This window comes from Lissotriton helveticus, chromosome 5_1 (genome assembly GCF_964261635.1).
Source record: "Lissotriton helveticus chromosome 5_1, aLisHel1.1, whole genome shotgun sequence".
NCBI lineage: Eukaryota > Metazoa > Chordata > Amphibia > Caudata > Salamandridae > Lissotriton > Lissotriton helveticus.
Genome location: NC_136065.1, coordinates 1,575,203,701 through 1,575,224,351, shown reverse-complemented (window position 1 = coordinate 1,575,224,351; position 20,651 = coordinate 1,575,203,701). Strand labels below are relative to the sequence as shown.

Sequence of the window (20,651 nt, the reverse complement as noted above, 5' to 3'; positions counted from 1 at the left end):
GTGGCACTTTAGGCATTTGCAAAAAGGCAAACTAATTGTGATCATTACTATGGTAATCAATGCATTTTTGCTTGTAAATACATCATAGGGACTGTGTTTTACCAGGTTTTAAATGTACATGCTGCTACTTTCTCTTTTTTAAATTCTTTTTATGATGAAATTGATCATATCCACCAACTGTGATGTTTTTTAATTGTTTTTACCTTGTTATGGTCATAAAATTGATCGAATAAAATTTGACTTACTTACTATTGTGTCAATATTCGTAGGTTACATTTGCATAGCATCAAACATTGAAAATGGAGGATCTGATACTGTAATTTTCACAATCTGTAGATTTCTTTTGATTACTCAAACATATGTCAGCTGTGGCTAAGAGACCCAATGGAGTGTTTCAGGATGTAGCATATGTTGTAAACAAGATAGTACCAAGCCCCAAGTTCAAATAACTTCTCCTTCCACTATCTTGTCAAGAAACTGTACAGGTATTTCCTAGGTTAAAGAATAAAAGTGTTTTCCCTTTCTGTAATCTTCTCTTGGGATGCACCTTCAAAGCCATATCTTAGATGCATCGCAATCAAAGCTCAGGCTGCTATGCAACATGGCTTAAAGTACAGAAAAAAAGCAATATGATTAGACCAACCGTGGCTGTGTCATAGTGCTTTGTTTTTCTTTACTTTTAGCCATGTTGTACAGCAGCTCGCGCTGCTGTGCCACATGTCTAAATAAACATTGACAAAGCCAATTGATCTCGCATAGGCGAAACCAATTGCTGATTCTGATTTTATTTTGCTGATTCAATTTTTTGGTCAGTAATGATGGAGTAAATGGGTAAACATTATCTATATTCCTTCAATCAGTGAGGAAACACTTCTAAATCAGTGTGCAGTAGAACATAGGAATTGCCCACGATGATGCATATGCCATGTACTTTATCAGTGCTTTTCACTTTAGAATAGAACACAATTAGAAGCTGATGGGATTCCTTTATCCTCAGAATTGCTTCAATAACTTAAAGAAGGAAAACGCAAACTAGTTGTACTCTCATTTACTGCCATCCTCCCACCAAGGTTAGTAGCTTGAGGATTCTGCTGTTAAATATTATTGAAGTATTGTTGTGAGGTGATATTTGGAGTACAGTTAACGATCGGTAACTAGGAATTTTATTTTAGGCCTATTTCGGACTAGTTAGGAGCGGGCCGTGCAGGTAAGAGCAGTGGGGCGGTGGGGCTGATTTGGGGGAGTGGGGGAAAATTTGACAGACGTACATGAGGGAAAATTGAATAGATAATTAATTTCCCCTCATAGTCATCGTCTTTCGAAATCCCCACAGCCCTACTGCTCTTACCTGCACGGGTGGCAGCTGGGACTAGTATTGTTAAGTGGGTTCTGGACATGCAGGATTGTCACCCCTTTAAAGCTAATGTCCGCAACCTTTATTGACCTCTCCAAAGTCATCCAATCTATATCCAACTGACCATGGCCTTTACAAATTGATGTATTACAAGTCACTTACAACAATCTCACCGACATCCCAAGGGGCAGAAGGTTTTGCCTCGGCAGACCACACATTTACCAATACTGACAATACTCATGCGTATATCTTCTACTGCAAAGGGGTGGCCGGCATCTGCTATACTCTGTATGACCCCATTATAACTGATAGGAAATAGGAAATGTTATCATCATTGTCCTGAATTTACCCTGTGTGTCTGAATCAAATGGTTCATACATTAATCCAGTATTGGAAATCCTAAATTGTGCTAAGTATGCGCTTGATGTCATGGACCAAGAGCCTATCATAGCAACGTTTAAGGCTTTTGATACAAAATTTGTGACTTTTTCTGAAAAATAGGATTTGGAAAAAGGGAAACTTTAAAAAAGTCAATGGGACCATCAAGACTATTCCAGGAATTGCATTCTACTGCTATTAACAAAACTTGAAGCTTCAAAAGTAAGACAGATGTGTGCTTTGCTTCACAGGCATCAAGGTGTAAATGCATTATTTTCAGTTGTGTTTTAAGTCTACTGGTAGTGTTGTGTGTGCCACGGAATCCGCAGCCAGCAGCTGTCACACAAGTTGTCAAAGGGTTGCATTGTATGCATTACATTTTTGTCCCGTGTCCCAGGCTTCTGTCAGCTGCATATTCCAACTGTGAAACAAGAACTCAGACACCCAACCACCCCGTGACGGGTCCCGGGGAGAGGTCCTTTGTACGACCTGGACAACACCATCTTTTCCCCCACTCCTGATTTCACTCTGGCCATACTTGAGAAAAAAAGGATCACACACTGGTTACAATATTCAAAAGCAGTGTCACTCCAAACCTTGCATTATTAGTTTGAAAAAGAAAGCTCACAAAAACTTTCTGATGTTTATAGCATAGATCCTTTGTTGGAATTCTGGAATGGTGCCCCTTATGTATAGACCTACAGCGCTACGAGGCTACCATTGTGTCTTTTAGGGGTTTGATCCAAAATGTGATACTTCTTCACAAATATAGGACTTCCTCCTCAGAAGTTTAAATAAAATCCATGAGGAGTCAAAACTGAGACAGGTTTCATGCTTGATGATTGTTTTGCAGACTCCCAGCTCATATAAGGTAATTATGTTTGGTGAAGAATATGCCTGTATTGTGAAGTTCCTGGAGTGATTGCTGATATACTGAGAAGCTTTCAAAGATAAAGCCTGGCATCATGTCGTCAGGGGTAGCAAGCGCTATATAAATGCAATTACAATACAATGCAATACATTACAATATCTAGTCTTAATAAACTGTGGATATCTAGAATTGTGGCTGATGGGTATCAATATTAATGTTGCAGGGCCTCCCTCATTGTCTTATTTTCAGATTAAGTGATTGTTTACTCTTTTGGTAGATCTGCCCCTTTCTGGAAGGTGCAACTGACAACTGGGAAAGTGTCAAAAAGGTCCCCTACGCCTACAAGGGCAACCAGTGGGTGAGCTACGACAATGTGCTGAGCTACCAGTACAAGGTGAGTGTTCCGCCTTACTGTAGGTCTTGTAACACATGGATTACTTACTGGTGTTTTTGTTTGTCTGAGTCTCTTCTGCTACCTCATTGAGATCTTGGAAAATATTACCCACTTGGGCAACGGTTGGACACAGGGTAAGGTCTGTGTGTATGTATGTCCAATGTGGTTGCAGTTCTAGCATTTGAACCTGAAATGTTGCTGCTAGTGGTTTCTGTTTCATCTCAGAAATCTGCAGGGAAACACACAGAGTCTTATACCCTGCTCACTCTATTGTGTCTTCAACATGTCCAAAGCATGCAGAACCCTGGTCATGAATAGAGAACTCCTCACTTATTTTAGCAGCTATATTGGTAGTCTGTCATCAGTATGAGACCTCTTGGCATCTAGCATGTAGGCCAGCAATATTCCAGTTTTTTCATGTTATATCCTTGCCCCGACACTGTGCCGACATTGTAGACTTCACGTAACCCTAAGCCTGATGCCAAATTCTTTACAGAGATTAGTCGCTGGGATTCCTCAGCTCCTGATGTTACTTTGGCTATCCCTAAAGGTGAACTTATGATCATCTATCAAGCAGAATTTACCCTGCTTCCCGTTCAAAACTGCTGCCGTGGAGGATGTTGAAATAATGGTCTCCGTTCCTCGCCTTACTCCCATCTTGTCTTTCTCTGGCGGCACTTATTTGCCAGCTCCTAGGGCACCCAAGTGAATTCATCAACTCATTAATAGATATAATTGCTCCCCATATAATGAACTTCTCGAATGTTTCCATTTTAAGGGACTTAAAATGTCATATTGATAGCCCTCATCGCTCCTACGATGTTGGAAGGCTGCGCCATTCTCAGTCTTTTCTAGCGCATTCTGCTCTCTACCTGTGTCACTTAGCATAGTCTAGATCCCATTTTCTAACCTCATGAATATCAGTTACCAGTGATACCTTTTTCTGACCAATATGTAGTCCCAATCACTCAATCAATCAATCAGGGGTTTGTTAAGCGCGACTACTCACCCATAAGGGTCTAAAGGTGCAAGAGGTAGAGGGGGTGCAGGTTCCATTCCATCAAGGAGGGGGTCTGTCGAAGAGCCAGGTTTTAAGGTTTCTTGCGAAGATTGGGAGCGATGTTGTCTGTCTGAGGTGGAGTGGAAAAGCGTTCCAGGCTTTGGCTGCAAGGAAGGAGAAGGAGAGGCCTCCCGATCACGTCTTTCTGGTGCGGGGGACCATGGTGGAGGAGAGCTGGGATGATCCTAGGGTTCTTTGGGGTGCTTGCAATTTGAGTCGGCTGTTCAGGTATGCTGGTCCGGCGCCATGGAGGGCCATGTGTGCGTGGGTGAGTATCTTGAAGGTGATTTTCGCCTCGACGGGGAGCCAGTGGAGTGTGTGCAGGTGGTTTGAGATGTGGCAGTGTTTTGGCAGGTTGAGGACCAGTCTTGTGGCGGCATTCTGGATGTTCTGTAGCTTGTGGGTGAGCTTTTTGTTTATTCCGGTGTAGAGTGTGTTGCCGTAGTCAATTCTGCAGGTGACCAGGGTGTGAGTGACGGTCTTTCTGTGTCCATTTTGAGCTTGGAGTCCACGATGATTCCCAGGTTGCGTGCGTGGTCCGTGGGGGTTGACGGGTTTTCGATGGTGGGGGGCCACCAGGTATCGCTCCAGGCATTGGGGTTTGGGACCATGATGAATACTTCTGTTTTGTTGGTGTTTAGTTATAGGCAGCTGTTTTTCATCCATTTGACGATGGCTTCCATGCCTTCTCAAAAGTTGTGTCTGGCGCCGTTGAGTTAGCTTGATAGGGAGAGGATGAGTTGAGTGTTGTCTGCGTATGATACAATGTTGAGTCCGTAGGTTCTGACGATGAGGGCGAGTGGAGCCATGTAGACGTTGAAAAGCGTTGGGCTGAGGGAGGAGCCCTGGGGGACTCCGCAGGTGGTAGGTGTAGGGTCCGAGAGGAAAGGGGGTGTCTGACCCACTTCGTTCTGCCGGAGAGGAAAGAGCGTATCCAGTCAAGGACCTTGTCCTGGATTCCTGCGTCATGGAGTCTGCGTATTAGGGTGCGGTGAGAGACTGTGTCAAACGCCACTGAGAGGTCGAGGAGGATGAGGGCTACTGTTTCTCCTTAGTCCAGTAGGGTATGGATGTCGTCTGTTGCGGCGAGGAGGGCGGTTTCCATACTGTGGTTTTTTCTGAAGCCGCATTGGGAGAAGTCGAGGATGTTGTGTTTTTAGATAAATGTGGTGAGTTGGCTGTTGATGGCTTTCTCGATGACTTTTGCTGGGAACTGGGGCAGGGAGATGGGTCTGTAGTTTTTGAGGTCGGTAGGGTCTGCTGAGGGTTTCTTCAGGAGGGGGTTGATCTCGGCATGCTTCCAGTCGTCAGGGAACGAGGCGGATACCAGAGAGTGGTTGATGATGTGGCGGAGCATGGGTACGATGGTGTTGGTGGCTCTGTTGAAGATGTGGTGAGGCAGGGGTCCGTGGGGGCCCCTAAGTGGATCAAATTCATTGTCTTCAGTGTGTCTTCAGTGGTGAGGGCTGTCCAGTTGTCAATTGCTGGTTTCCGGGTGTTGGGGGTGGTTGGTGAGGGTTCAGTGTGTTGGTTGTCTTCGTCGAAGTTGTCGTAGATGCTCTTGATTTTGTGGTGGAAAAAGATGCTGAGTTTGTTGCAGAGGTCTTGTGAGGGAGGGATGTCAGTAGACTCGCTGGTAGGTTGGGTGATCTCCTTGATGCTGAAGAGTTCCTTGCTGTTGTGCGTGTGGGTGGAGATTCTGTCTTCAATCGCTTTTTTCCACATTTCTCTGATGAGTTGGTGGTGGGATTTGGTGGCGGCTCTGAAGTTGTTGTGGGCTTCTGTGGATTTGGTGTTCCTCCAGGCCTTTCCGAGGCGGCGGCAAGTGTGTCTGGACTCTCGAAGTTCAATGGTAAACCATCTGGCTTTCTTGGCGTGGGTATTGTTGTTTTTCCTGAGGGGGGCTATGGTGTTGGCGCTGTCCGAGATCCATCTATGCAGGGTTTGGGCTGCTTTGTTTGGGTCATCATTTTCCGCAATGGTTGGCGTGGAATTGTTGAGTGAGGAGGTGCGCTGGTCGTCAGTGACTTTGGTCCAGTTTCTTCGTGGCAGCAGGTGCTGGTGTCTGTGGATGGTGGGTGTTCTGAAGGTGAAGTGGGCGCAACGATGGTCGGTCCATGTGAGTTCGGTGGTGTGGCTGAAGGTGATGGAGTCCCCTCCTCTATAGCTTTGTCTAAGAAAGATGTTTGCAATCTTACTATGTCTTTGTGCATGCTTCGGCCTAGATGACCATAGAGAAGCTTATGAGAGCCTTATAGAACACCCTCATAAACATAGCTATGCAATCTCTGATGAGGCAGACAACCTCAGCAGGTGGATTACCTCATTACTGGACTCAACTTCTCCTATCAAAATGATCTGTTCCCAACATAAAATGGTCTTATCACCGTGGTTCTCAGGAATGGAGAATACAGCTCAATGTCATTTATTTATTTATTTATTTAGTGTGTTTTGGTATCGCGCACAGCTACCCCAACGGGGTGTCCCGGCGCTCCTGTATAACTACATGCAGACCTTTGGTGGTTATTTGAGGCAGAAGTAACTCAGCAGAACAGGTGAGTTTTGAGTGCTCGCCGGAAAGGTTGTTCATCTTTGATCAGCTGGATGGCATTAGGAAGTTTATTCCATAGGGCCGCTGTCAACACTGGGAAAGTTTTCCCACCTGAGCGGGATTTCCTGAATCTGGGAACCGACAGGAAGTTTTTTGACGAGGAACGTAGAGTCCTGAAGTTATTATAAGGGATCAAACAGGAAGACAGATATGCGGAGCCTTTACCCTGCATTGCCCGATGAGCTAGTACCAAAGCTTTAAATTCGGCCCTCTTTTGCAGTGGTAGCCAGTGGAGTTTGCGGCGGTGAGGGGAAATGTTCTCACGTTGGGGAAGACCGATAACCAATCGCACCGCCGCATTCTGTACTGTCTGAAGGCGATGACTGAGCCCTGCAGACAGGCCAGAGTAGAGGCCATTGGCGTAGTCCAGGTGTGAAGTGATCAACGCCTGGACTACAATCTTCCTGGTGTTACTCGGCAGAATGTGAATGAACTTTTTTATCATTCTAATCTTGGCTAGACAGGCAGTGGAGACTGTATGCACTTGATGATAAAAATTGAGGTTGGAGTCCCATCTCACTCCAAGATTTTTCACCGAGTCTTTTGGGAGGGGGGGGGAGTACTTAAGTCGGTAGGCCACCAAATATTAGGGTCCAGTGGAGAAGGCTGGTGAAAAAAGAGAACCTCCGTTTTCCCAGCATTCAATCTAAGAAAATTATTGTCCATCCAGTGGGCAATTGTACGAAGGCAATTTTTTAATGGATCAAAAGTTGAGGGGGAGATGTTATTAAATGAAAACATAAGCTGGATATCATCAGCATAGGAGGTGACCTTTATACCAGTTTGGGTGATGATATCAAAAAGTGGGGAAAAATAAACATTAAATAAGAGGGGGCTCAGCGAGGAGCCCTGAGGGACTCCCCACCGAAGTGGACGACTTTCAGAAATGAATGGGGGGGTAAACACTGCCTGGGTCCGGCTAGACAAGAAGGATAAAATCCATCCTAAGGCCGTACCCTGAATACCTTTTGAATGCAGGCGATCAAGGAGGAGGGGGTGGGAGACGGTGTCGAATGCTGCCGACAAGTCCAGCAGCACCAACACCGCTCTTGATCCCTCGTCCAGCCTCCATCTTACTGCGTCTGACATCTCGATGAGAGCCGACTCAGTGCTGTATCCTGGTCTAAAGCCGTGCTGAGAATCGTGAAAGGCACCTGATGTTTCAAGACAGCTAGCTAGTTGTTGTTGAGCAAGTCTTTCTAGTACTTTAGCAGGGGCAGGCAGTAGAGAAATGGACCTGTAGTTGGCAGGATCACAGGGATCGGCGCTGGCCTTCTTAATTATTGGAACCAGGCGTGCTTGTTTCCAGGTGTCGGGGAAAACTCCCAACTGTAATGAGTCATTCCATATTCTGTTCAGAAAGGGATTAAGGATGGGAGCTAAGGATTTGTAATGTTTAGCCGGCCATGGGTCCAGCGGAGAGCCAGATTTAATTTTAAGAAGTTCTGCAAGAGATTGTTCCAGAGAAATCTCTGCAAAATCAACGAACAGGGACTCAGGGCCAGATGGAGAGATGGGTATAGGACTTTTATATACTGAAGTGTTGGTAGAGAAAGAATCATGAATGGTGGCTATTTTATTCTCGAAAAAGACAGAGAGATTATCACAGAGAGTCTGTGATACCACTGGAGGTCGTTTCAATGCCAGGGGATCTGTGAAGGATCTGACTGTCTCAAATATTTCCCTTGATGAACCTTGGGAACGATTGATTTTTTCTTCTAAGAATAGTCTTTTATGTTCAATGATCTTTTTCCTATAGTTTTTCAAGGCGGCTTTGTAAAGAATTTTACGATCTGGTGAGAAGGTGAATCTCCAACGTCTCTCAAGATGTTTACATTCTGATTTGAGCTTGCGAAGATCATTCGAATACCATGGGGCCGAGGGAGCAGAGCGATAGGTTTTTATGGGCCTAATAGGGGCGATCTGATCGATTGCCGAAGTAATGTGGTCATTAATGTGTGTTAATCGTGTATCAAGGTCAAGGCTCGTATCAAAGTGGTCAACAGATAAGAGATGAGGAGCTAGGCTATCATGAGAAATCCTACTCCAGTTTCTGTCCAGTTGTTTAGCCGGACGGACATGACGATTTGTGCAGTGGCAGGGAAATATGAGAGGTATAAGCAGGTGATCCGACCAGACTATAGGAACAGGATTGAGTGTGACTAGGCCTACCAGGTTCGTACAGATTAAATCAAGAGTGTGGCCTGCTTTGTGCGTTGGACCACTAACAACTTGATTCAATCCGCCGTCAGCCAGAGTGGACAGAAAATTAAGGGAGGCAGTATCCTCCATATTGTCAACATCAAGATTGAAATCCCCAAGGAGGGTGAAATTGGCATAACGCAGTGAAGCTTGTAGGGCGTAATCCAAGAAGACTGGAAGGGGGGATAGTTTAGAATTGGGAGGTCATTGTAAACATTTTAAACAAGGTGAGTGATGGAATGCTGGAATTAATCTCAGCCACCAGTGATCACTCAGGCACATTCCAGTCCATCATTTCATGCCTACCAAGCACTCTAGACAATGGCCCGCCTCATTCAAATCAGTCCTGACCCAAATCTTCATGAGAACAATCTGTCCCAAACTGCTAGGTGAGGCCCTCTCCAGAAGGGAGAACAAGCAACCTCAGACTGGTTTCACCCTAGTTGGGGCTCATCAGTAGGATGTAGCTTGAGTCCTATGGCACAGTGAGCCCAGGACCTATATCTAGGCACACGTGTCATATGTAGGGCATCAACTACAATAAACAACCAGATGGTGGATGAAATGATTGAACTAATCTCAGGCACTAGCGAGCTCTTGGGCTGCATTCAGTCCATCCTTTTTTCTCTACTGTGCCACTCTAGACAAAGGCTGCATTCCACGGGATTCGGACGAGTTCCTCACGTGGCAGAATCGACTGCCGTACATGCTCGTCGTGACCATCTGATTGCAGGTAGGCCTAATTGCGGGACTGCTACTGTCCATAGACACACTTTACATAGATTGATAGCACAATGTTGGCCGTTCTCATGCCGCTGTTACCCCGCCTGGAGTACACAGTCACAGCCTTCACTCCATCTCCCCTGCCAGATGCATTTCCAGGAATCCCACCCTGACCCCTTCACCACTTACCTGCTTCAGTAAAATGACTGGATCCACACGTGGCTCAAACTTCTCCGACCACCCGTCAGTGTTACCGGGCGATCTGCAGTCACTCATGTCTTGCCACTGGAGATCCTCCGCACTCTACTGTGGACCCTCTGTCCTCCTAATCTGGTCTGAGGTACTGCCAGTCACCTGCGACCTTTCCTAGTCACTTATGAGCTCCCCAGTTCGGAGGTGAGCCCCCTGATGCCACAGCTTGTAATACCTGTTACTGGACTGAGCTGGCTGCAGAACAGGGGCAGAGGTGAGCGGCAGGAGGGAGAGGAGGCAGACAGCTGCTTTCTCTGAGGCACCTTCCTTTCTGTCTCCAGTTCGGAATCGACGGCTACATCTCCTAGCGACCACCTATGGCAGCTTTTCAGCCCGGCGAGCACGGTTTTGGGTAAACCACTTTCGCACACTTGCTGAAACCAGATTGATAAAGAACAATACAGTGCCTGCGTGTAAAATGCTAATTCGCCTGTATTGAGAAGTCACCCCCACCTCCCATGCTTGATGCTGCAGCGGTGCTCATTATGGGCAAGCATCCTTTCGCACGCTGAAATGTGAAAGGTGGGCACTAGCAGCCTATTGGCCCCACCTAAAACTTGCAGCAGGGGATATAGGTCAACATGAGCACGCACTGCCCTTCTCCAGACTGAATAACGCAAAGGCAGAAAAAGGACTTTTGCATTTCCTGTGAGACTCCAACCTACAGGCTGAAAGACACTTCCAGTAGAGAAGTCGAGCGACTGGACTGCATCGAGTTCAAGAACTTACAGGAACAATAGAGTGTGGGAGTGAGGTGTACAGCACCATCTGCTAATGGTGGCAGCGCATTTTGGGAGAGGTTTATACAGACTCTACCTCTTTTTCACTCATGCAGACATCAGACTGAAGCTGGAGGGAGATGTATTGGAGGGAGTAAGAAGAATTAGAGGGGGAAAGGCAGTGAACTCCGCCACACGGGGGAGTTGGTGGCGTTTTATGCCAAACTCCACGCTCCAAGCGGAGCGGAGTTTAACACCCACCATTAGAAATGGCTACGTTCCTACTTAACCAACAGATCACAATTGGTTTCTCTTACACCTTCTAAACCTACTTTCTTTCTTCTTCCCTATGGAGTTCCTCCAGAATACCCACCAATCCCCACATTGTTCAGTGTTTACATATACCTCTTACTGAGTTAGTCCAAATTTAAGGATTTAGCATATTATCATATGTTGATTACACTCAGTTGATAAGATATCAGGCTCTCTAACTGCCACAGATGAACTTCAGGGCATGCATGTCAGAGGCCGCAAAATGAATGAATGGCAGCTGCCTTAAACATAATAGTGAAAACACTGAGGTATTGTGATTTGGCAAACACCACTCTGGTCTAATAAATGGCAGACTTAAGATCTTGGCTACCCTGCTGTTCCCCATTCATGATTAGATAACTTGGGATCCCATCTGATCAAAACTTTTCTTTTGCTTGTCAGTTTTCATATGCCTCTGCAACCTGCTTATCGCTACTGAGTGACCTTAGGAATGTTCTTACTTTCATGGCCATTACTATTTGTAAAAGAGTAGTTCATACCTTTATCACTGCATGGCTAAATTATAGCTATTCCATTTATTTGGGTCTTCTAGGATGCCATCTGAGTCAATGGCTTCAAACTGTCCAAACTTCAGCCTTATGCCTTATACTCAAAATTTCACCGGTTACCTGTACACAAGCACAAAAGGTCCAGAACAGGGGTCAGATCCTTGGTCTCCTTGGCATATTCTCTATGGAACTCATTTGATCTCCACTTTATGAAATTAGAATCTGCTTTGAGAAAAAAAACTTAAAATGTGGCTCTTTAACTTCCCTTAGTATATTGATCCTTTGCCCCCATCTGTGCTTCTCTGCCTTGACTAGTGCCAAGACTGCCTTATTTGAATATCAACTGCACTCAAATATTTTAATTAATTCACCTAAAGTTTTCAGTAGAGTCAACAGTCCCATCCTTCACTCCATCCATCCACCAAGTAGCAGTGTTCAGGAAGGCTTATCAGCCTCTCTTGCTAAGCAAAGGGCCTCATTGAATATCAAAAAGAGCACTGTCTTGCGTCCCTCACTTTAGTGTCTATGGGGCATATGTAGGTAATCTCCATTTTGCGATTCTGAAATAGCAATTTTTAAGGAATCGCTATTTGAGAATCGCAAAATGGAATGTTGGTAATAATTCGCAACTTTTTTGCGATGACCTAATATTCCTTAATTGCGAATCACAATTTAGGAATGAGTGTCCCATTCATTCGTATGGGCCAAGAGGCCCATAGGAATGAAGGGGGATACATTCTCAAATTGCTATTTTCTATGAGAAAATCGCAATTTGAAAATCGCAATTCCAAGGGTGCCAGGGTGTCCAAAGGACACCTGTTGCACCCCTGGAATGTGCCTGTAAGTACATGTGGTACAAAAGGGGGTGGTGATGGACGGAGCATCTGAATCAATCAAACACTCACAGCCAGTCAAAAGATGCTAATGACAAGGTCAGCTCGTCATGCAGTTTACTGGAGCTGTGCTTATGACGAGTTGACCTTGTCATGAACAATGGGAATTCATGAAGTTTAGCACCCAGCGGGAATTGCCTTAGCAGGCAAGGTGTTAATCCATCACCGTTCTTTAGCCCACTCTGCCACCCCAGTTCAGACATGGCTATATGCAAATCAGTCTGACCCTGTGCCTCATGGGAACAGTCCAGCCCGACTGGGCTAAAGAACGGTGATGGATTAAACCGAGATCTTTTGACTAGGTGTGAGTGTTTAATTGATTCAGATGCTCCGTCCATCACCACCCCCTTTTGTACCGCTGTAAGTACACATGGCACCTTGAATTTAAAAAAAAAATGCATTTTTAAAGGAAATCGCAAAATACCATCTACTTGGAGTAGGTAGTATTTTGCGATTCCTTAAGCCTGAATCGCATTTTTTAATTGACTCCTACATAGCATTTAAGGAATCGCAAAGTTGCGATTCCTTAAATGCTTGAGCAAAATAAGGAATCGCAATTTTTGCGAGTCCTTATTTTGCTAATATGCACCTACATATCAAAACGCCGTTTGCCATTCGCAAACGCTGAAATTCGCGAATCGCAAACGGCTACCTACATATGCCCCAATGTCTCCTCCCTACAGCTTCAGAAATGTGAGCAAATCACTTCTTCTCTCTGGAAACACAACCTCACCTCCATAGTGTGCAAATCCAGGCCATGGGTAGCCTAAATGCATTCCAAAGGCCTCCATTAATCTGGAACACTCACACACGCAATGCGTGTACCACACAGGCTACATATATCAAACACAGATAACATGCACTCAGGATTTTAGAGCATAAAAATGAGTATGCACATAAAAGTAGAACTTTAAACAAGTGGGCCAGTAGACTTCCACTCCAGTGACTCAGATATGAAGGCCTGGTCACATAATGGATTCTCAAAACATGGTAAGCTGCCACCACCCCACTAAATGCTAAACCAATACCAGTCCCAGTAATCCTGTGTCGGTCAATGTGGGCACACTTAGGACACCTTTGATTCGTCCCTCCCCAAGACCAGGTCCTAGCCGTGGGCCGCTCCGCATGCATTAGAGTAACATTACTGGAGGTACAAATCAAAAGTTAGTATACCAGATACTTGCAGCCGGGCTTTCATGGCAGGGGAGCACCCCTGTACACCATGCAGCCGATATTCATGTCCCAATAGAATCAGTTGTATATTTACAAGTTTTCTCTTTTCCTCATTGGTTTTATATTTAGCTAAATCATTTAAATCTTTTTCTATGTCTTAATGCACCAAATAGCATAAATACTATTTCAAAGCTGGTCTTTGTGATTACGTATTTCTAGAGTAGTGATCATTAGTTATCATTGAACTAAAAATTCCGTTAGCAACGTTTTGGAACTTCACAGAACTTCTTTAGTAAGCAAACGTCTCTTCAAAAAGACTTCTTTGCTTGAGCTTTTTCCATCAAAACATGTTTATGTCTGAGAACTTGTCAACAAAAAGTAGATCCTAAATCCACTACTTTACTCTGTTCCATAACACAATCCCTCACAGCAAAACCCCACCATCTGACTGCACCTTTACTAAACAGCACACTCCCACCATCTCCATCTGTGCTCCATCTCATCCCCACACACTCCGTCAATATATCCCTCATCCTTCAGACACACACTATCTCTTTGCCACAGCTCAACTAGCTGGCACTCTCCTACACAGCACAACCATCGCTTTTCATCAACTGCTGAGGTTAGAGCTCCAAAGCTAGACCTTCATGCTCCTTCTGCTACGTACACCACATCCAGTTTTCACAAATGCAAAAGAATTGCAGATTCTCCTTGCAAGTTGTGAAGAAGAATCCTGATGTTATTAAAGACAAGGAGGTGATTTAGTATGCAGTCTAATTTCTTACTATTTATTTACAGATTTTGAAACCACTACATATACCATAATGCATTTCAGTTTACAAAACCATAAATATCAAAAAGTACCTATAATGCTCAGTCTATATATACAGACTATTAACTACTGTGTCCACCTCTGTTCTTGATGCAAAGAAGTTAAAATCTGACCTTTCTAAGAAACACAAATAATTGAAGTCTAAAACATAAACATATAACGTTGCCTAATTCTTTCTCAGATTCCATTTGTGGTCCACATAGTGGCGTCCAAAGCTACTTACAAGCTTAGTTGGTCAGCCTGAAGTTTGATTTGATGGCGTACACCAGATAACAGAATAATAATACAGCGGAAGCATAATACTCGCCTCCTTATCTTTAAGAAAAGCAGGGCTCTCCTTCACAACTGAGTATGAGAATCTGCAATACAATTTTATTACAACAAAGGAGGCTGTTATTATGCATTTTAACACATTTTGACTATAGTTGTTGCTGCATGTTCCATCGGCTTGCAATAGAAAGCCATAATTGTTGAAACCCAAGATCAACCAGAATTTTTGGGGGATATCTTCCAGACTGGAACCCACCCAAATGCCTTAGAAGCCATTGCTTTTCTTGCGCTCTTTGGTCTGCTCAAATGTGACTTTAGACTGGCCAGACAATGAAAATGCAGGTCCTAACCCTGCCCAGGCATCTTACTACACACAGTTGTGGATCAGAGTAGAAACTTGGAATGTGTTTGTATGTATGTAGATCATAATTTTGGATGGCGCATTACATTAAACTGAACACCACCTGGAGAAAAACGTATTCTATCAGTATCCAAAGCTCTAACCATTTGACACTCTTCTGAATTACACCAGACATACTAGCATTACTAATTAATAATTATCAAACAGAAGATTTAATTGTAAACTTTCATTATCTATCCATGATTCAAATACATCAACACTTTATTCACATCCCACATACAAGTATACCTGGGATTATGAAGGACTAATTATCTAATCCCTTTCATCAACCTTCATACTAATGGATGTTTGCTTACAGGCTTTCCCTCCACCTTTTCATACCGTACTGAAATGGCTGACTTGTATCCATTAATGGTTCTATATAGGACTTATCCACTGCTAAGGAAGTGAAGACCTTTAGATTACCAATCAAAATGAGATTCTTACCCCATTCCAAGCACATGGAACAACAGGATACCCATGCTGATCTATATGATTTAAGTTTACCCTGGGCCCATGATGCTTTGATGTACCCTGAAGCATATTTTGAAAGGCCTGGTAAGTCTGTTAGTGGCCTGAAAGATTGAAATCTAGTAGCTGTAGATTGCCTCATATGGCTAGAATATGGATCAGAGCCTGCAGGTTCACAACATGAAAGCAACACCACGATTGGATAGAGCAGGCTCTCCCAACGCTCCTAGGATCACTGGAGGCCTGCGCTTTGTCTAACCCAGCTGTTTAAGACAGCTAGTTTAGAGAACTTTAAAATGCGCATGTCTGGCTGGCCCGCCCATGATGGGCGGCCAAAGAGACATGAGCATTTTAAAGCGCATAGTTCTCTCCTGCTGCCACGCGACAGCACTAGCCCTACCATGTCCTTAACATTAGTTCAGGACGGGTTGCAGGAAAATGAAACAGTAATACATTTACTTTATTACCGTTTTATTTTTCTGCTTTGGGTCTTGTGGGGCGACACTCCTCTGCTCAAATTGAGGAGCTGCCCCTGCGCAAATGTCATTCTTGCACTCATTGGTCTGCTCAAATATGACTTTAGACTGGCCAGACAATGAAAATGCAGGTCCTAATATCTCTGTCACCTATGCAGAATTGTTCAGTCACTGGTGCAAAGAAAGTATTATGCTTTCCTTATTTTGTTTTGATAATATGTTAACATTGTTTGCCCTGTCATACTATACTGCAATGCAAAACAAGTTGATAACAAATAAAGAACACAGGCCCAGTGCAAGGCAATTCTGGATGGTTGTCTAAAGCACTATCAACAAGGAAGCACAAACTTGTCATAGAAAATAAAAAGAAATATCAAATATGGCACAAGTCCTACCCCTGGCCCTATTCGATTTATGAGGTTTAACTCTGCCTGGTTATGTAACTTCAAACACACACCTATTAAGAATACAACAACATACATGGATGGGTCTTTTCACAACTTTTCTCTATGTATTTACAGGTCAAGTTTGTGAGGGAGCAAGGATTTGGAGGCGGCATGGTCTGGGCCATCGACCAGGATGACTTTGCGGGTACTTTCTGCAACCAGGGCCCGTACCCTCTTATAAACAAGCTCAAGGAGTTCCTTGAAGGTAATGAGGACACAGGAGAAGGAGAAAAATCACAAAAGTGTTGAAAGTCCATGCTCAGCGTGGTGCTTAGATCCCGGCGTGACAACAGTCCTTCCGGTCTCCATCGGTGGCTACGGCCACTCACTGGTGTGAAGCGAGAGACGTGCAGGGTACTGTCAGAAGCACTCGTGCCTCTCTTAGAGCCACTAAGAGTGGAGAGTCCATCAACCTTTGGGTCTGCCATATATCGCTGTCTGTTCTAGGTCAGCTGTGATGAATTATCCCCTGACGTCAGGCTGAATTTTGAATTTGATAGTGATCAGAAACCAGATGAAAAGAGAGGTGCACTTCTTCCACTACCTCGGCATCCCAGGCAGGCAGAGACGTTTTAAGGCATGAGCACAGTGGGCTCTGGACCATGGCCCTTGCCTTTCAGGGGGCCTCCCCATAGAGCAAGCCCTGCTCTGCAGTCTTGCCCTGGTGACCTTGAATAATTTCTAAACAGATTGCTTTAAATACCGTTTCTGTTAAGGTATGTTAAGGTATGTTAATCTAGTTGGTTTGTGAGACTTTATTACAGACGTTTTGTAAAGGAATGTTGTTTTCATGTTTCATGTAATAGTCATGAAAAAGTTTATTTTGGGACGAAACACGACCTCGCATAGGAGAAATGGGAGGGTGGCACAGAGATTATTTGCAGTAATATTCTCGAGCTGCTGCTGTAACAATATTGACAACACACATAACTATCCCTGAATATTAGATGTAAACACATTTAGAATTTCGACGAATGTGCCTGTGCACTGCCAGTGACCTGGCCAAAGAGGGCATGAAAGAGCTGAAACGTATTCAGAACAGAAGCCCCCAAAATATATTTGGCCCAGGGCTCCCAAAATCCTTAAGATGTCTCTGCTGGCAGGTAAATCACTCCAAACACATTGCAAAGAAAGCCTGGTAATGATCACGGCACAGATGCCTCATTAGGAGGAGGTAGGGACCAAACAGGGACAGACTGGCCATAGCGGGCACCGGGCATTTCCCTGGTGGGCTGCAAGGGGGGGTCCAGTTTTGGGCACCTGGGGGGCGTTTTTGTTACGGGACAGGCAATATCGGTCCCCTGTAACAAAATCGGCCGAAACCGGCCCAAGCAAACAGCTCGGCCGCACACCCCCCTCCCTCCCAGGTGGCTGGTTGAGCTGTTTGCCAGGGGCGGTTTTGGTTCCCAGTCCGGCCCTGGGACCGAGCCTTTGTATTCTGAGAAATGTGGAGCCTTAAATTGAGTTTAGTGAAGCAGGACATCTGCCTAAAAGTGTCAGTTGATCCGTCCGCACAGTTAAGTGCCATTGATAGCGATGCACTTTTAATACAGGGGCCAACTCACTTGCCACTTTTTGTCAGCCATCATGAATCCATCCAACTCTAATTAAGGACCCTGGTCGCTCACTCACTGGACCTGGAAGTGAGCAGTGCCTGTGGGTTGTAGTTTGGGAGGCTAACCTTTGAATTCCTATACAAATGACATAGAAAGGACTTTGGATGAGTAGCTGCTGAACAGGCACTACTGGACCAGGCAGCTTTTCCTCGGTCAGGATAAACCTATGCTGTTGTAGGTAGAGCTTATTCTTATTTTCATTTATTGTGTGAATCGTTTACTTGTGCTTGGCTGCTGTATAAATTGATGTACCTTGGTAAAACAAACGATTAATGGTGGAAAGGTTATACCAATTCTCTACTGCAGCGTTTCCCAAACTGTGGGCATGAGCCGACTTTTGGTGGGCTGCTAAAGTCTGAGCAATAAATAAAGATGGTTATAAATTTGGTGTTTATCTTGTCACATTTAGGGGCACTTCAAAGGCAGAGGTGAAATGTCAGGCACGTCTTCTGATAAATTGCTGCTTATTCTTTTGGCACGTGGACTGGTATTTAAAGTGAACTATGTAACCATCTTGCTCGAGTACAGGGAGTGTGAAAGGAAAGGCTGTAGGATGTTGTATTTCCAGCAGCGGCCCATGCAGGTAAGCGCGGTGGAAGTGGGGCAGGGCAGGGCTAGGGGTGGGGGATGGAAGTGACAAAAGACTAAAAAGGTAACATAAATAAATAAATAAAACCTCTTACCTTGCGCTCATAGCATCGCCAGCTCGGCGATGCGGTGAGCACAAGGTAAGTGGTTTTATTTATTTATTTATTTTATTTGACCTATTTCATCATTTGTCACTTCCACCCCACCGCGCTTACCTGCACCGGCCATGACTGCGTATTTTTGCAACACACAGATAAATGTAAATACCTTTAAATGAACTGTATTTGCTCAGCAGTTAGGAAAGCAAAAATAAAACAGTTTTTTTGTATCACTGAAGTGTGCTGAAAACAGAGATGTAATAGGATCAAATCAAAACACTTATTTAGTGATGCACAAATGATAAATATTCACAGAAACCAGGATTCCACACATTATCCAGTGGCCCTGGCTATAATGCTACACTATGGGAGACATGACATCCGCCACATTTCAGACGGATTTTCCTGTACACTAAACTCTAAATAAAGCCTTTTGTTTTCCTGCTCTTTAGAGATACTCTTACTATGTACGATTATTCCACGCTAAAACAATGAATCAATTAAAGCATGACATCTGAGTCAAATCAAGGGTGGCAGTCTGTTTTATGCTAATACACCAACATGTAGAAGAGTTGTAAAGGAAGCAGCTTCAATTTGTGATATTTGGTTGAGCTATTGAGTTCCCACTAATAATGTCACACAAAATAAATACACATATTTATGACTGACTATCTAGTTTAGGATAAAAGTACTAAGCTCTTGATGTTTTCCGTTTTTGCTAGTTTTAGTGCATTTGCATGTTTCAAATCACTGTTTATCTACATGCTGCAGCCTCCACTTCCCAATAAAGAATGGTTAGCAACTGTATGACAGGCTTTGCTTGATAGTGAAAGGTCATAGGATGTCGCTTGCTTTGAGGTTACAGCGAGATAATAGGTGTATGATGTCATTACTGGCAGCCCTTAAATCTTGATGAAATGATACTAGTCAAATTAATATAATCCAAAATTCTCCAAATTCTTGAAACACGTTTGTTGTAATCAGTAATAAGTCATTGGTGAAATTGCTGTAGCACCCATTGCTTGCTATACATCATGTGAATAGGACTCTTTCACATATATCTGTATATATAAAAAATAGACTGATTCCTTAGTGGTTGAGGAAGAGCTTGTTCTAGATTAAAGGAGAGAGATTGCTTGGGGACCTCTTACTACAGGCACACAACCAGTTCTCAGTTACTCGGTGTCAAGTGAAAGAGCAATCTTCACTAAAAACATTGAGTGTAAACATCACTGGAGATGGCCATCCCTACTTGCAGAGCTTGAGTCTGTTGCTTACACTGGAAACAGGTACCAGGGTGATACATGTACTGTTCATCACATAAATGGAAGTTGACGTTAGTGACATGTTTGTGCTGGAAGCAACCCCAGCTCACAGATTCACTCAGAAACAGTCCTTCCTCCGGGCTGGTTAATTTAACTCAGTCCCTGACTAGATCCTGGGCAGAGAGGTTCGCAATAAAAACATTTCATAACTGCAATAAATCTTATCTAATCAGTCTTTTCTTCCATTTTCTTGCAGCACCTGAGATCTCACACCCAGATCCTGATGACACCACTACTCCGACCACCTCACCAACAGAAAGCACGCCCACTGTGCCCGTCGAGCCTGGGTTTTGTACTGGGAAGGCTGATGGCTTCTATGCCGATCCAGTAGACCCTTCTAGGTTCTACCAATGTGATGGTGGCAGAACATACCCTATGAAGTGTGCTAATGGGCTGGTGTTTGACACCAGCTGCTCTTGCTGTAATTGGCCGCCCAGGAGGGAAACCTGATTTATGGGTCTTTGGAGCAAAGATGCTGTAGAAATCACATGCAAATAAATTCAATTTATCAATGAACTCTATATAAAGTTCATAACTCATTGGTTTACTCTCGACCATGGTTTTTTCACAAACAGCAGATACGTCTAAACATCTATCAGGACAGGAATATTCGTAGTTTGGGCACTTTTTACATGTACCTATAGGACTCTGTTCTGCTCACATCCACACATCTGTGCA

The 20,651-nt window shown here is 44.2% G+C and overlaps 1 protein-coding gene across 1 annotated transcript in view; it reads left to right on the top strand.

Annotated features, from left to right (window-relative positions):
* Positions 1–20,423, top strand: part of LOC144755602 (acidic mammalian chitinase-like) — a 61,531-nt gene extending 41,108 nt beyond the window's left edge. Inside the window, exons 9-11 of the mRNA XM_078644712.1 lie at positions 2,881–2,997; positions 16,422–16,551; positions 20,170–20,423. Of these exons, the coding sequence (XP_078500838.1) occupies positions 2,881–2,997; positions 16,422–16,551; positions 20,170–20,423 (501 nt within the window). The remainder of the gene's footprint in view (positions 1–2,880; positions 2,998–16,421; positions 16,552–20,169) is intronic.
* Positions 20,424–20,651: the final 228 nt, after the last annotated feature.